General features: G+C 45.0%; 2 protein-coding genes across 6 annotated transcripts in view; one reads left to right on the top strand and one right to left on the bottom strand.

Moving 5' to 3' along the window:
- Positions 1-4,525, top strand: part of LOC101162257 (liprin-beta-1) — a 147,291-nt gene extending 142,766 nt beyond the window's left edge. For 3 of the 5 annotated variants that reach the window (XM_020714232.2, XM_020714233.2, XM_020714231.2), the window contains 17 exons: positions 569-630; positions 700-766; positions 857-972; positions 1,109-1,182; positions 1,837-1,870; positions 1,955-2,102; positions 2,236-2,362; positions 2,437-2,559; positions 2,698-2,848; positions 2,917-3,028; positions 3,095-3,183; positions 3,256-3,378; positions 3,454-3,579; positions 3,653-3,841; positions 3,953-4,111; positions 4,179-4,247; positions 4,314-4,525. In XM_020714232.2, the coding sequence (XP_020569891.1) occupies positions 569-630; positions 700-766; positions 857-972; positions 1,109-1,182; positions 1,837-1,870; positions 1,955-2,102; positions 2,236-2,362; positions 2,437-2,559; positions 2,698-2,848; positions 2,917-3,028; positions 3,095-3,183; positions 3,256-3,378; positions 3,454-3,579; positions 3,653-3,841; positions 3,953-4,111; positions 4,179-4,247; positions 4,314-4,403 (1,859 nt within the window). In that variant the 3' untranslated portion in view covers positions 4,404-4,525. Of the gene's footprint in view, positions 1-568; positions 631-699; positions 767-856; positions 973-1,108; positions 1,183-1,836; positions 1,871-1,954; positions 2,103-2,235; positions 2,363-2,436; positions 2,560-2,697; positions 2,849-2,916; positions 3,029-3,094; positions 3,184-3,255; positions 3,379-3,453; positions 3,580-3,652; positions 3,842-3,952; positions 4,112-4,175; positions 4,248-4,313 lie in introns of all 5 variants that reach the window. The other 2 variants (XM_011491268.3, XM_011491266.3) reach the window with 2 other exon arrangements.
- Positions 4,428-13,750, bottom strand: LOC101175543 (NADH-cytochrome b5 reductase 3-like). Its single transcript, XM_023952551.1, has 9 exons — positions 13,616-13,750; positions 13,239-13,364; positions 13,096-13,168; positions 12,921-13,027; positions 12,725-12,854; positions 12,571-12,654; positions 5,642-5,727; positions 5,468-5,567; positions 4,428-4,910 (listed from the first exon to the last, which is right to left on the bottom strand). The coding sequence occupies exons 1-9, from the start codon at positions 13,634-13,636 to the stop codon at positions 4,738-4,740; spliced, it is 900 nt and encodes a 299-aa protein (XP_023808319.1). The 5' UTR covers positions 13,637-13,750; the 3' UTR covers positions 4,428-4,737.
- Between the last annotated feature and the right edge of the window lie 1,358 nt (positions 13,751-15,108).

The raw sequence follows: 15,108 nt of genomic DNA, 5'->3' as shown, positions 1-15,108 counted from the left end.
AAAAATGATATCGACCTGTTCGTCACCCCCAGGCAACCAAAAAATAAAATGGTTGCTATGGAGATAAAACCAACAGAAAAGCCGCCATGTTGAAAATGTGTTTTTGTTTTTTTTTTCCTCCATGATTTTGTTCCGCACAGCTCTGACCGAGGGGCGTGTCATACAACGCCACTTTTTTGTTTGTCCAGCCTGAACAAGAACTTTTCATTTTTGGCCTAAATTGATTTTTTTAATGAGATAATGACATCTTTGAAGACGTTTTTCAGTCACAGGAGCTGAAGACTTTTTCAGCAGAAATCCGATGTTTGGTTGTTGAAATGTTGGAAAAGATCTCAGAGCAGCTCAGACTTTGTGATGGTTCTGCTCTCGTCACATAATTAAGATCTCATGAGGCTTTGTTTTCGATTACGCAGAGCTTTGCAGGGTTCCAGTTGTGCAACGCTCCTCAGATGCCTCGGCGATGAATGAGTGGAGTTTTGTGGGGGGCCCTGCAGACGGCTCATCCCGTCCCAGAGGCGTCATTCATCCCAGCGGCTCCTGGAGCTCAACTTTATTCTTTTCTTCCCAGATGCTGAGATGTTGAGGGTGAGGAGGGCGCTGCAGGCGCTGACGTCGGACAACGACGAGAAGGTAAAGAACGGCGTGAGAGCAGCTGCTCTGACCAGATCAGCAGCTTGAAGTCTGAGTGTTTGTTCACAGGAAAGACGGATCCAGGAGCTGGAGGAGTCGCTCGCCAAATGCAAGAACGCACAGGAACCGCTCAATGGTTAGAAGATCAAACTCCCCAAAATACTGTTATCTCAGCATAGAAGTTACTGTTTGTCAGGAGATTTCATGTCTGCTTTCTGTCCTCCAGAGAAGCAGAGGGACCACGACTACGAGGACATCCAGGACGACTCCTCCGTTTCTGTGTCCATGGAGGTGAATCAGGTCAGCGTGGAGCAGGAGGAGGCAGGAAGGATCTCCGCTGAGGTAAACAAACCTCCCAACCACAGGATGAAGCCCAGACTTCCTGTAGAAAAAAGAGCTTCTGCTCGGGTTTTTGTGAGGTTGATCATATGCTTCACGAAAAAGGTCTGAGCTAACGAGGTCTCTGCTGTCGTCTCAGTCCACGCCGTGCATCGCTGTGCTGTCGGAGATGAAGGAGCTGGACAGAGAACGGCGGATGAAAGCAGCTCAAAGGTACAGACTGATGAGAGAGGAAACTCCGCTGAGACGAAGATGAAATCGGTCCTCCTATGAGCTTCACCGCAGACAGGAAGATGTTGACTTTAAAGAAACAAAAAGGACCCATGAAGACCAGAGGAGTCAACATGAGGGTCCTTGTGGACCAACACTGATCATCTTTTGATCTACTTTCAAAGCATTCCCAGAATTTTAGCCAGAATCCCAAAAACTGTCATAGTCTCTGCAGTTTATTACAAATTTGCCTCTGAGTTGTGGGTGGGGCTGTTGGCGCGGAGCAACACCAACCCCCCCACTTCTGGCCACCCATGTGTTTACACTCTCTCCCGCTAGCTTACAGCCCCATAAACCCTCAACCCAACGAGCAATATCAGAGCTATCCGATATTGCTCGCCATATGCCAAACTGGAGCAGTATTTTCTTCGTCACATATACGACCTTTTTCAAACTGCAATTTTTTAAAATCTGCTCCTGATTCAGAACGATTTAGTTAAAGAAATGTAATTTTGAGCTTAATTTTCCTTAAATAAGCCCTTCATCAGAAAAATGCTCCAAGAACAAGTGAAAAACACCATTTTCATCAGAGTTGGTCTTTAATTTATGGTTTATTCCCTGAACGTTTTGATTTCCTGTCTTGTCTTGCTTCTTCAGCTCAGCGGATGGAAAGAAGGCGCTCAGCGAGGAGGTGAGGTCACCAAGTATTGGCTCTACCCTGACACCTTGTGGTGTAAGGCTGTTACTACACCTTTCCGGTCTGCTGTGTTTACAGACTGGAGCTAAAGCAGGACCTGGATCTCCTCCGTCTGCCAAAGCGCACACCGCCGACAGCTTCGGCAGCAGGAGGGCGCGCGCCTCGTTCGGCCGCGGCTTCTTCAAGCTGCGAGGGGGAAAGCAGGCGGCCAGCGACCCCAACCTCGGTGAGATTGAGCTTCTCCAAATGTGGAGGGAGGAGGTCGTGGGCGGAGTTTCACGGCTCCTACAAAGATCATTAGATTGCTTTCATTGAACTGAATGGATATCCTTTACTGAGGAAGAGTTGGATGTTCACAGCGGGGCATAAAGGCACGGAGCACCTGGACCTGGCTGGAGTTCCTCCTCAGGGGTCCCGCGATGCCCCCCCGCCGTCACCTCCAGAAAACAAGAAGAAGTCCAGAGGCTTCCGGAGGTTTTTCGGCAGGTAAGAACTCGTTGGGCGTGTCGCCTGCGGTGGAGGGACAGGAACGGCTCATGTAGGGCTGCGATCTTCTGCAGGTTAAGGAGGAGTCACTCCACCTCCTTCAACTCTGACGAAGGAGACGGAGGCTTGTTCCGGAGGGGCGGAGTCAGAGCCACCGCCGGCCCCCGACTGGGCTGGTCACGTGAACCGAAACACAAGTAAGGAGATGATGAAGTCCCGAGGAGACAGAACCTCTCATGAGGTTTTGAATTCCATCCTAGAATCGTAATCCTCTTCATCTCCTTGATGAGGAATGTTTGAGTTCCTCTGTTGAAACAGCCTGTGGTTCTCCTCAGCTCTGCAGAGGCTCCTTTCTCCCGCTGGAGTAAGGAGGAGGTCTGCGCGTGGCTCCAGGAGCAGGGCCTGGGCCTGTATGTGGCTCAGGGCCAGAACTGGATCAAATCCGGACAAACGCTGCTGCAGGCGTCGCAGCACGAGCTGGAGAAGGTAGGAGGGGAGGCTGAGCACCTCCTCAGAGCTCTCAGGAGGTGACGCTCCGTCGTGTTGCCCCTCAGGATCTCGGCGTGAAGCAGCCTCTCCACAGGAAGAAGCTGCAGCTCGCCCTGCAGGCGCTCGTGTCCGGCGAGGAGGACCTGAAGGGCAAACTGGACCACAACTGGGTGACCAGTGAGTGTCGGCACCTCCTCCATCTCGTTCACCTTTGACCTCCTCACTGATGGTGGTTGTTCTCAGGGTGGCTGGATGACATCGGGCTCCCGCAGTACAAGAGCGGCTTCGAGGAGGCGCGAGTGGACGGCCGCATGCTCCACTTCATGACAGTGGTGAGCTCCTTAGGAGGAGACGCACTGAAGCCGCCTCCTCCTGTTTGACCACACGGTGGGGTTTGTTCTCAGGAGGACCTGCTGTCCCTGAAAGTGGGGAGTGTCCTTCATCACCTGAGCATCAAGAGAGCCATCCAGGTCCTCCGTCTGAACCTCTACGACCCCGGCTGTCTGAGGAGAAGACCTTCAGACGAGGTTTGACTCCCCTGAGCCTCTGACTGGACTCGACCACGCCCCTCAGGTCTCACCTCCTGTGCTCCGTGTCTGCAGAGCAACGTCACTCCAGCTGAGATCTCCCAGTGGACCAACCACAGAGTGATGGAGTGGCTGCGCTCCGTGGACCTGGCAGAATACGCCCCCAACCTGAGGGGGAGCGGCGTCCACGGGGGGCTGATGGTGAGGAAGAGGCCTGACCCGCAGCGGTGAGCTGGAGAACCACAGCTGACCTCCATGTCTGTCTGCCTCCAAGGTGCTGGAGCCTCGCTTCAACGTGGAGGCGCTCGCCCTCCTGCTCAACATCCCTCCGGGAAAAACGCTGCTGCGGCGCCACCTGGCCACGCACTTCCACCTGCTGGTCGGCGCCGAGGCGCAGCGGCTCAAACAGGAGTGTCTGGAGAACCCGGACTACCAGGTCCTGACGGCCACGGCCAAAGTGAAGGTAAACTAGCTATTATTATTATTATGCTACAAAACTTTCAAAATAAAAGCCTGCTCATTTTAGGAGTGGGAAACTTCAGTTTCATCTTTAAGATAAAATGCATGTCTGCAGCCGAGGCGGCTGTCCTTCGGAGGTTTTGGCACTTTGAGAAAGAAACGTCACGACGACGGCGAGGAGTACGTTTGCCCCATGAACGTGGAGATGCCGAAGAGCAGCAGCTTCCAGAGGAGCATCCGGATCTACGAGGACGATCTACAGCAGCTGGAGCAGGTACGGAAAACACCTGAGCGATCCAAAGGCTTCGTCACGGAGACGTCTGAGCTTTTCCGTTTCCCAGCAGATGGAGGACTCTGAGGGAACGGTCCGGCAGATCGGAGCGTTCTCTGAAGGAATCAACAACCTGACGGTGAGAAACCGACCTTTGAGCCCGACTCCACGCGCTCCTGTCACCTCATGAAGCCGTCTGTTTCAGATCATGCTGAAGGACGAGGAGTTCCTGCAGGAGATCCCAGTCTGTCCACCAGAGGGCGACAAACCCGGAGCACAGGACCCAGAGACATGAGCAGATATTTTATTCTGTGATTTAAAGTGTGAAATTTGTGGTACGGGAAAATAAACCTTTTTATTTTGGGATGTTTATACCAAATACATTGATTTGATGATATTAAAATGTTCCTCAGACAACACGGAGCAGCGGTTTGGCTTTAATGTTTGCAAATCAGCAGTGAAGCATTCATACAAACGGCTTTAAAGGTACGAAAGCTTTGCTGTGTTTAAGGCACTCGAGCTTAAATCTCCCCTCGTTGGTCCTTCCAGCTTCCTCTTTGAACACCATGGCAAAAAACAAACAGTGCAATTCCAACTAACGTAGCGCTTTGGAGCAAACAAGAACGTCTTCAGAAGGTGAACCTGCGGCTCTCGGAGTGACCCACTTTGTCCAGGTTTGGGTTGCAGGCAAACTGGATCATGGGAGGGGGGCCGCACATCAAGATGAGGGTGTCCTCGCCGGGAGGGGGCAGACGCTCCCGGACCATGTCTTCATCGATGAAGCCCTGACTGTACTCCCAGTCTGAAACACAAGACAGTTCAGTGCTGACACCTGCTGGTGACACGAGGAACAGCAGCACAACAAACACATTCCACATTAAACTGTCAGGAAACCTGTGCTTCCACCTCTGCTTAACCCTTGTGCTATCCATGGCACTTCAGCACTGGGAGTGGAGTCATCTAGACGCCACTCGGACTCCACGCTCACTGTTTTATTGTTTGTAACCCAATCATAAAGTGGCTAGGATAGCACAATGGTTAATGACGTCAGATTTAATATAAAAACAAATGTTTTACACACTGTTCTGATTGTAAAATGAAAATACTTTTTTTTCCCCCACAAATTGTTCAATGCATTGTGGTTTATATGTACAGATTTCTAGGGCACTAGAAATCAGTTTTACAGCCTTAAAACATCTAGAGCTCTTTCACTTATGGAACGTTTCCCTGTGACAAACGAGGGAACACTGTAAATGTTTAATAAAAAAAAGAATAGATGAAGAACTGGCCTATTTAATTTGAAATCCGTGTTTTTCTGGTCCTGCTGGAGCTGCAGGTTTGTTTTCCTCTCAGACTCACCCAAAGGCGCTCTGTCCACGGTGAACCACAGCCTGAAGCGGTCCGGATGCTTGACCTGAATCTCCTCCAGCTCCGGTCGCAGCAGGATGTCCTTCTCCGTCTGAATATGGAAGCAAACGTTGGTTCAGGATCTTAAAGCCAAACCGCCCGCTGGAAAACGGTGGACGGTCTCACCTGGTTTGCAAACAGCAGGTGACACACCGTTGGGTCCTGGGGATCCTTCATGATGGCTGTGATGATCTGCAGCATCGGAGTGATTCCTAAAAGCAGAAACACGCAGACGTTAACAGGATTTTTCTGACCAAAGAATAGAAACAGGAAGGACAAAGGTTGTGAATTATAGTGAAGCCAAGGATTTTGTGGATGGTGAGTTATTTGTGTTTTGTTCATCCAACTTTTCAAAAACAATGCATTCATCCCTTAATGCATATAAATATGCATCAAAAATGAATGTGAATTCGTTGGCTCCAAAATAACCCAAATTTAGCATCAACATGAACACGAATACACAAAAGGGATTTTTTTTCTTTCGTGTCGTATCCTGCCTTTGCCCAAGAGCAGCTGAGATAGGCTCCAGCAACCATGTGGCCCTGAAAAGGATTCAGTTGGTTCTGAAGATGGATAAACACTAAATTGATCAAATCTTTCGACATTTTGTCGTGCCTTTAATGTTTTGAAATTTTTACAAAGTAAGTTTATAAAAGCATTTTTTATAGCTAAAGCAGAAATAAAGCATTAGAAGAATGTTCTGCGTAATGATGAAATCTCTTTGACTTTGTTTTGTATGACGTTACAAACGAATAAAAGGATGTACCGGTAAGTAAAACAACTGTCATCATGTTGTAATAAATCCAAATTAGTTTAAAAACTGATAAAGAAAAAATTTTTTGGACCTGTGTGGTGTTTTTAATAGTGCTCATTTTGACAAACCGTCTCTATAAAAGCTGACTCTGCGTGAAGATCCTTCATGGACCAGAATCCCTGCTCTGATGCAGATAGAGTAGTGTGGTGGCAGTGTCTCTGTGCTTCCAGTGAGAATGTGCTGGTTCAATTCCCAGTTAGAATAAGGGTCTTTAGGAAGTAGATGTCATAGTCTGTGTTGATTTTTGAAACATGTGGACCGTGTTCAGCTCAAAGGAACAAAGCGACACAGTTCTGCTGTAGACAGATTAGCACAGTGGGAGTGTCTCTGTCCTTGAAGCAGGAGAGCGCAGGTTCAAGTCCCAGCTAGTTGCATCACAATTCATGCTTGTGGTGAGGAAGAGTCAGGGATGCTGGGGAAGGGGGTAGCTTCATCTTTAGTCTGGTTGACAATCATGGAGATCAACGACTGTCCGTGCTGTAAGATAGATGATAAAGGTTGATTCTACAGCTACGCTAACTCGGTAGTGAGACAGGTACCTAGAAAATTAAAACCTAAAGGAGGCTAAACCAACTAGACTGTATTATTTACTTGGCGGGAGGTTTCTTCATCCTAGGAAGACAGCAACAAGTACAAGTTTTATGGTACTGGTACTTTCAACATTAAATCTTTCAAAGTTGGTGCTTGTAGCTTCCTACACTATGTTGTTTTATAATAAAACTTAAACAATTTTAAAACTTAAAGAAAACTTAAAAAACTTAAACAAAAGTCTTAAAACTCCTTACGGGACGACGCCCTTTTTGTCGTCCCTCCCCCCACATCCTCAGTGTTTACCTGTACTGCATCTACTGTGCTCAGACCCTCCACACATCCAAGCTGCATTCTGAACCTATCTATAATGCACATCTTCTTCTGGGATCCTCTTCTCCTGGTCCTCCTTCCTCGGGGTGGGGGGGGCAAAGATGAAGCCCCCTTCCCTGCCGTCCTGACTCCTCCTAGCCGCAGCTTGAATTGTGAGGCGACTGAACACCTCAACGTCCCTGACTGGGACTTGAACCTGCACTCTCCCGCTTCAAGGACAGAAACACTCCCACTGTGCTAATCTGTCTACACCAGAACTGTGTTGCTTTGTTCCTTTGAGCTGAAGACGGTCCAGAAGCGGCAAAAACCAACAACATAAACAAAGATGGGGAATTGAACCAGCGCTTCTCCGCTTTGGAGATCAAGTCACTTCCATCGCACTATTCTGGACATCAGGCAGCACTTTGTCGATCACCATTTTTCCTCCATCTGGTGTTTTCTGGGATTTGAACCAGCACCTTCTTGCTCTACTGTCTCCATAGCAGCAGCTCTGGTTCCTTTCATCTCCATCAGTGGAACCTTGAAGCTGAAGTTTGATTGACAGGTGACCTTTACAACTGTGACGACCTCACGTCACCAGTTGCTGCTGCTTCACCAGAAGTGTTTTTTTTTTCCTTAAAAGAGCGTTGGTTCAAATCCCGAAAGTGGATCACAGTTGGATGGAGGCTTTGGTGAAGCGTGTGATAGAAACTTGTGCGTTTACTTTGTCCGTTCTTTTTCTCTAAGCAGAAACTCTTTTTGGGATGATGCAGCCGTATTACTTTTTTTATAATCTTCATACGCTGTCATTAAAATCTCTGACTCCGTCGCACTCACTGAAGTATGGCGCTCTCTTTTTTTCTACGCTAACTACACTAACTAATTACGCTAACTCATATCCAGTCTTTTGGAACCGACATACCCAGAGTAAGCAAGTTCAGGCGGATTTCAGCCAGAGTTCAGGATTAAAGTCCAGCTAGTTTAAACATGCTCTCTGGAATACCCCCCAGATCATTTACTCATTTATTTCCAGTTTTTACTGAATGAATCTGTTTTTCTGTCTCACGTTTCTGTTTAACCAAAGTAAAAGATTATTTATCCATTTAGATCTGACGTTTTCTTCAGGTCCTTTGACAAAATGCAACAAATGAAAGAAATTCTAAGCATTTATTTATGACAATGAAACTTTGTCGTATGTCGGAAACAGCGTTTAAAGTGACTCCGCCTCTAAAATGCAAAATACAAGTTCTTTTTTAGTGTAAGGTGAAACCAGACATTCAAAAAAAAATCAATCAAGTTATTAAAAAACACAAAAAGAACAATATGGTCAAGAAAGTGAAGAAAAAAAACAAAAAACGAAGAAGTCCAATATAAAAACAGTTCAAATACCCGTTTTAAATTAATCTGCCAAAAGATTTAAATTGTTCTACAATCAAAAATGTCAAAACTTGAGGCAAAAATTGGTATTTTGTTAGCCCTGCCCTAAAACCAAACTCTTTTTTATCTCGCTTAATGTTCTTTAGCCTACAGTCTGCTGCTGGTCTGCTGTTCTTCTGGGGGAACTGCAGCGAATGATTCACACCTTGATAGCCAGGTGTGATGAAAGCACAACAGAGAGAAAACCAGGGTTTAAAGCTTTAGACCAGGGGTGTCAAACATAAGGCCCGCGGGCCGTATCCGGCCCGCCATGTGGTTTAGTCCGGCCCACACATGAAGAGTAAAAATCATAAGGATGTTTAAAAAAGAAAGCAAGTTTCTAGTCCATTCCTGTGGCGAGTTATGATTTTTTAAAGATATAACCAAAATGCGCAATTCCGCCACTAGGGGGAGCAAAAGAAAATCTTTACAGGTGAAACAACAAAACTCTGCATGTGCCATAAACGAAACCTAACAGCTCTGTGTCTGGGTAGGCAGTAGTTTGGTTCCCTGTGAGCTTCATCACTGAAGGATGATCAGTAGTGACAACCTAATGACCAAAATGTTGTCAAAAAAAAAAAAAAGGTTGAAGTGAAGTCCTGAGCTTTCCAGGAAAAATGGAAAGCGTTTTATGTCTTCACGGAGCTGAATGCAAACCTGCATGCTTGGTATTTCATCAACAGGTTCTCCAAGAATATAACATTCAGCCCCACTATGAGACTCTCCACAAAGAAAAGTTTCACCATTTGCAGTAAAGAAAAAAAAAGATTTAGCAACTATTAGCTGGACCGATAAATAACCATCTGGATTTACTGCAGCCGTGACGTCAGTGATGGAGCAGTGACAGCTAGCTACCTTATTGCAAACAAGTTGGAGCAAACATCCAATCCATTTTCTGAAGGTGAACTTATTGAAAAATGCTGAAGGGCTGCAGAAGTCTTGTTCCCAAAAAGCAGTCAACATTATACATGAGTCTGTCAAGAATTACGATCAGATCCAACATCTCTGAGGAAACATGGGCAGCCATATGAAGGAATCCAGGCATTTATTGTATTTTCAGTCACTATTGATGAAAGCACCAACATCACAGATATGTACAGCTGTGCATATTTATTAAAGGTAATGAATGGACCGTCACAGTGGAGTTTCTTGAGTTGATGGACACAACAACAACTGATGACATAGTCAGCTCTCTAGTTACTGTGCTGGACGATGTGGGAGTGAACTGGTCACATGAAGTAATTTTGGTCACTGATGGCGCTCTATCAAAGGTCAGGAAGAAGGCAGGTGTTGCCACAAAATTCAGGCAGCAACCAGGAAAAGATTCTTATAATAATGAATGATAATAATAATGGACATTTCATTGTGTTTTTTTCACTTGACAGTAAAATGTGTTTCTGCACAGGATTTGAATCCTGATATTGACGGTCTGGGGAAGTTTTAGGAGAGAAAGGAGGTTAACTCCAAACTCTTATGTTGACAAATGTTTGCAAGTTTAATTTAGGCTAATTTTGTCACCGTTTGGACATTTACATTTTAGGAAGATGTTTCATTTTTTTTCTGTAGCGCCTCTAGAATTTATTATCAGTATTACTTCAGTGTCAGATTTAAAATATTCAGTCTGTATAAAATTGAATAAACCAAAATTTTTAAAGTGAAATTAATTTTATTTAAGATCCATTGGCCTCTGTGAATGAATGTGTAATAAGAAATGATAAGGCTACCATGTTGGTTGAGGCACGTTTTCCAATTGGGTAAAAAAAACAAGAATAAAGCTTTATTTTGCCTTTACGCTACTAGTCCGGCCCACTTGAGATCAGACGGGTCGAATGTGGCCCCCGAACCAAAATGAGTTTGACGCCCCTGCTTTAGACATTAACCCTTGTGCTATCTTAGATGACCCCCCCTTACATTGACGTGTTCTTCCTACCATGATAAAGGTGGATAAAGGTGGAAAGAGTTCATGTAATCCATGGACACCAGTGAAGATCACAAATCATTGAAGAAAAAAGGTTCAGAGCACTGTCTAGTGGGTCTAGATGACCCAACTCCCAATGTTAAACTGCCTAGGGTAGCACAAGGGTTATAGGACCTTCTGGAAAGTAGGCAACACGCTTCTGGTGCAATGATGTGTCTGTGTGCTGGTGGAGAAAAGGACAGTGTGTGTGGGGGTTTGCCTAAAGCAGGGGTGCTCATTACGTACCGGTCGATCTTCAAGGACAAGAAGGTAGATCGCGGGACAGAGAAGATAAAAAAATAGTACTTCTTAAAAATCCACCAGCCAATCAAAATCCTCACGAGAAGTACGGGACTTGATTGACATGCAGAACGGCCAATCGGACATCCTCTGATGCATACGTCGCTGCAGACGTGAGTTTAAAAACACTGAGCGCGAACTCTCTGTCATAAGAGAGTTGCTCTCTGCCCCGCGTCACGTCAAGTTCCCGGCAGAAGACGGCTCCGCTCAAGCGGAGTGTTTATTGAAGCCGCCTCGCGTGTCTCCTCCTGCTATCAGCTCTGCAGTTCTCGCCTGATAAATGCGAGCTCATAAGGAAGCGTCCGAGGAACGGGCTTCGTACGGAACCATCAGCGCCTTTGAAATGCCATGATGCTCCCCCCATTGCACGGTTTACAGCAGAGCATGACATACGATGGTTGCTGCTTTCTGTCTTTGTAATAAAACGCCTCATCTGTTAATACAAAAGTATATTTGTGTAATCTTACTGTGTAGTTTTTAATCATCAGTACATAAACAATAATGTTACTAATAAACATAACTAACATTTACTAATAGTATTTTTTATATATATATATATATATATATTTTATAGGTAGATCTTCAAGACATTGTCGATTCAAAAGTAGCTCACATGCCAAAAAAGTGTGAGCACCCCTGGCCTAAAGGATTGCTTAAAAAGAAAAACCCCAGGACAGAGCCCTGAGGTGCACCTATGGACACATGAGAACTGGAATGGTGACTCCTCCCCCCTGCCGTTCCAAACAGGAAGTACCCGCTGGCTCCAAGAGGCCAAAATCCCCATAGACTTCAATAAAGAAATAAACAGCTGCTACTCAATAGGAATTGGTCAGAATAATCATCCTTGATTTGAAATCTTTTTTAACAAGTTCTTGATAATCCTATTTTTTTTCTGTATTTCAAATTATAAACTGACCAATCAGATGTCCCTATAAAAGTAGGCGGTCCAACGCTTAAAACGTTTGACAGACTCCCAATCCCGCATTCAGTAAAAAGGGGTGTGCCTTTTCAACAAGTTCAATCCTGATTGGAGTGGTTGCCATAGATACGTCGACTCGGACAAATCGCTGCCCACTGACTGTTTCTGGTTCCAACATGGCAACAGTTGTATTGCGAAAAAATGGCGAGTGAATGGAATTTATTTGGTTGAAATGTGAAGGAAGTGATTTTCTCTGGATGTCCCTCAGTCCAGTTCTCGTATACAGTCACAGACTATAATATATCATGATTGGAGGCTGGAGTTCCAGATGGGAGCAGTTTGAGGTGTTTTTGTTTGCAGAGGAAGGAGGTTTGAGCACCAATGATCTAATCAGAGGCTACAGAATGTGGACTTGTAACCCTTGTACTATCCTAGGCACTGTAACGTTGGGGGTTGGGTCATCTAGACCCACTGGACAGTGCTCTGAACCTTTTTTCTTCAATGATTTGTGATCTTCACTGGTGTCCATGGATTACATGAAATACTCGTCACCTTTATCCACCTTTGTCATGGTAGGGGGAACACGTCAATGTGGGTGGGGTCATCTAAGATAGCACAAGCTATTAACAGAGAGGGGGGGGGGGGTTCCCAAACTTCTTTTATTATTTTCTTATTTAAAAATCTTGTCCATTTTTGTTCCTCCATTTACTTAAACTTTATGAGTTTAGTGACCTTCAGTGAGTTTAGCACATGACTGGAGAACTGGGCCCTGCAGAACATCCTGGGACCCGCAGAACGCCGTTCCTCACCTGTTCCTCCAGCGATCATGCCCACATGTTTGGCCGTCTTCTTCACGGCCGGGGACTTTTTTTCCGGCTGGACGTCAAAAACCCCTGAAAAGGAGCGAGCAGAGCTCAACAACAGCCTCACCGTGGGGCGCGGCGTCTTCGTCGTGCCGCTCACCTCTGCCCCTGTAGACCAGGAGCCCGCTGGGGCCTCTGAAGTCGATGGTGTCGTTGATCTTGAGGCTCTCCAGGTACTGACTCATCTTCCCTCCTTCCGGAAACTTTGGGTTGATGCCTTTGAAGTAAACCTGCAGACACAGAGGCGTGTCAAAAGCGGGGACGTCGGTGAAAAGCAGGACTGTTGGGCTCCTCACCTTCACCACCAGGTCGACTGAACCTTTGTCGTCGTCGCTGGACACGGGGGTGTACGGCCGGACCACCAGCTTCCCGTCGATCTTTGCAGACAGGTAGATGTGCTGTCCTGCAGGGGAGAGCGCTCGTGAGTGAAGCTGCAGCTCCGGCCGCCTGGAGGTCGGAGGTCATACCCACCTACAGGGAGGCCCAGGACGTGCTCCGGGGAGGGCAGCGCAAAACGGAACCTCCTGGTGTCGTGACTCACGATCTGCAGAACAAACAGTTTCAAAGGAGCCCCTGAACGCACCAGCTGCGTTCAAAGACTCATTCCAACGCACCTCCTTATCTATGAGGCGCAGCGCGTATTTGATGTTGGGGTCCTCCAAGGTGATGGCGGGTCTCCTCTTGGAGAAGAAGAGTCTGAAGATGAGGTTGATGACGCTGTCCAGGCCGCCTCGGATGAGCTGAGTCATGAAAACGGAGGAATGACTCATCAGTTAGCGTTAGCAGCTGCATGAGGGAGAACGGCGGGCGCGGTTTCCCTAAATGGTTTGTGTTTGTTTGGGAGAAATGCGTCACTCCTTCCTGTAGACAGACAGGCCCTCACAATTTTGCTCAGGAAAACAGCACGAGCGACCGCATTAGCATGGGGGAGCGCGCATGCGCAAGCCGAGGAAAAACACGACTTAAACCGCTTTAAATGAGGGATACTCACGCCGAAGATGTAGGAGAGCATTTTGAGTCCGTTTGCGCTGTTAGAGGACGGAGGAGTTACCGTGAACTGACGGGGGGCTGTCGGTCAGGACTGCCCAGCTTCCGGTCCAACTCCGGTCAAAAGACTTGCAAAATAAAATGAATATTTAAACTACTGTCACCACAAACATTGGTTTCTATTTTAAACTTTCAATAACCGAAAACAAACAAAAAATAACCTTGAAGTAAAAATAATAATAATAATATTACGTTAAAATAAAAGGGATGTTCCTAACAAATAAAGGCTAAGCACGATATTATTCAACATTTCTTTAATTAGGCGAATTTAAACTTAAACCTTAAATATATTATTTAAAAAGTAAACTAAAAAGCACTTAACAAAAATAGCTATCTTTATCGGCATAATGTTTTTGTGTAGGACTCAGAATTTCTAAACTTCCGGTACCGTCTTGGAACCGATTCACGTCACTTCCGCTAAATTGAATCCAATTTTTCAGTTAAAGTGAACATGTCAGGAGCAATGACTTATATCACTAGAGGAGACACGCCCGTTTTAGAAGCCTAGCCGACGGTGGCGGAGCGCGACGCCATCTTGGTGAGGTCGACGACGCCCACATGACAATGATTTCTATTGCTTTTAGAGGTGTCTAAGTAGCTTTTATATACTATATATATTTTTAAATTTATATATATATTTATACATATATGTAAATACATTATATTTATATATATAATATATATATAGATACATCATTTGTTGTTAAAGAAGAGAAACAATCAACCTTAAAAGCTCAAACTTTAATGAAAATGCATTGTTGCAGGGTTACAAATAAAAAAATTATTACAAAGAATTTTTAAAAATAATTTCTAAACATTTAGAAGTTCTAGACCTCTTTGACATGTAATTTAAATTATTTAGAAAAACCCAACAATAAGTCAATAATATACAAATAATAATAAATCAATAGTGAATCAATACAAACAATAAATAATAACAATAAATAAATAATAAGTCAAATAATAATAAAAACAAGTCTATTAATTATAATATTAATAATTTTTTTTTTGTATACTTTATTTATCCCTCAATGGGGAAATTCTTCTCTGCATTTGGCCCATCCCCTGGGGGAGCAGTGAGCTGCAACTGAGCTGCGCTCGGGAGGCGGTAGCTTTAAGGGCCTTGCCTAAGGACCCTTACTGAGTGATGTTAACTGCTTGTCATTGATATGGTAATTGCCCCCAGTACCATTGTTTCTTCCCCTCCGGGAATCGAACCCTGGATTCCTGCATGGTAGCTGCTCACCTTACCAACCGAGCTACTCAGCCGCTAATAATAATTATAATAGTAATAGTAATAATAATAATAAATCAATAGTAAGTCAATGCAAACAATAAATAATAACAATACATAAATAATAAGTAAATAAACAATAAAAAATAAGTCTATTAATAATAATAATAATAATAATAATAATAATAATAATAATAATAATA

The sequence above is a fragment of the Oryzias latipes genome, chromosome 23, assembly GCF_002234675.1.
Source record: "Oryzias latipes chromosome 23, ASM223467v1".
NCBI classification, from domain to species: Eukaryota; Metazoa; Chordata; class Actinopteri; order Beloniformes; family Adrianichthyidae; genus Oryzias; species Oryzias latipes.
Note: the sequence above shows the minus strand (reverse complement) of the source record. Positions and strands in the feature narration are given on the sequence as shown.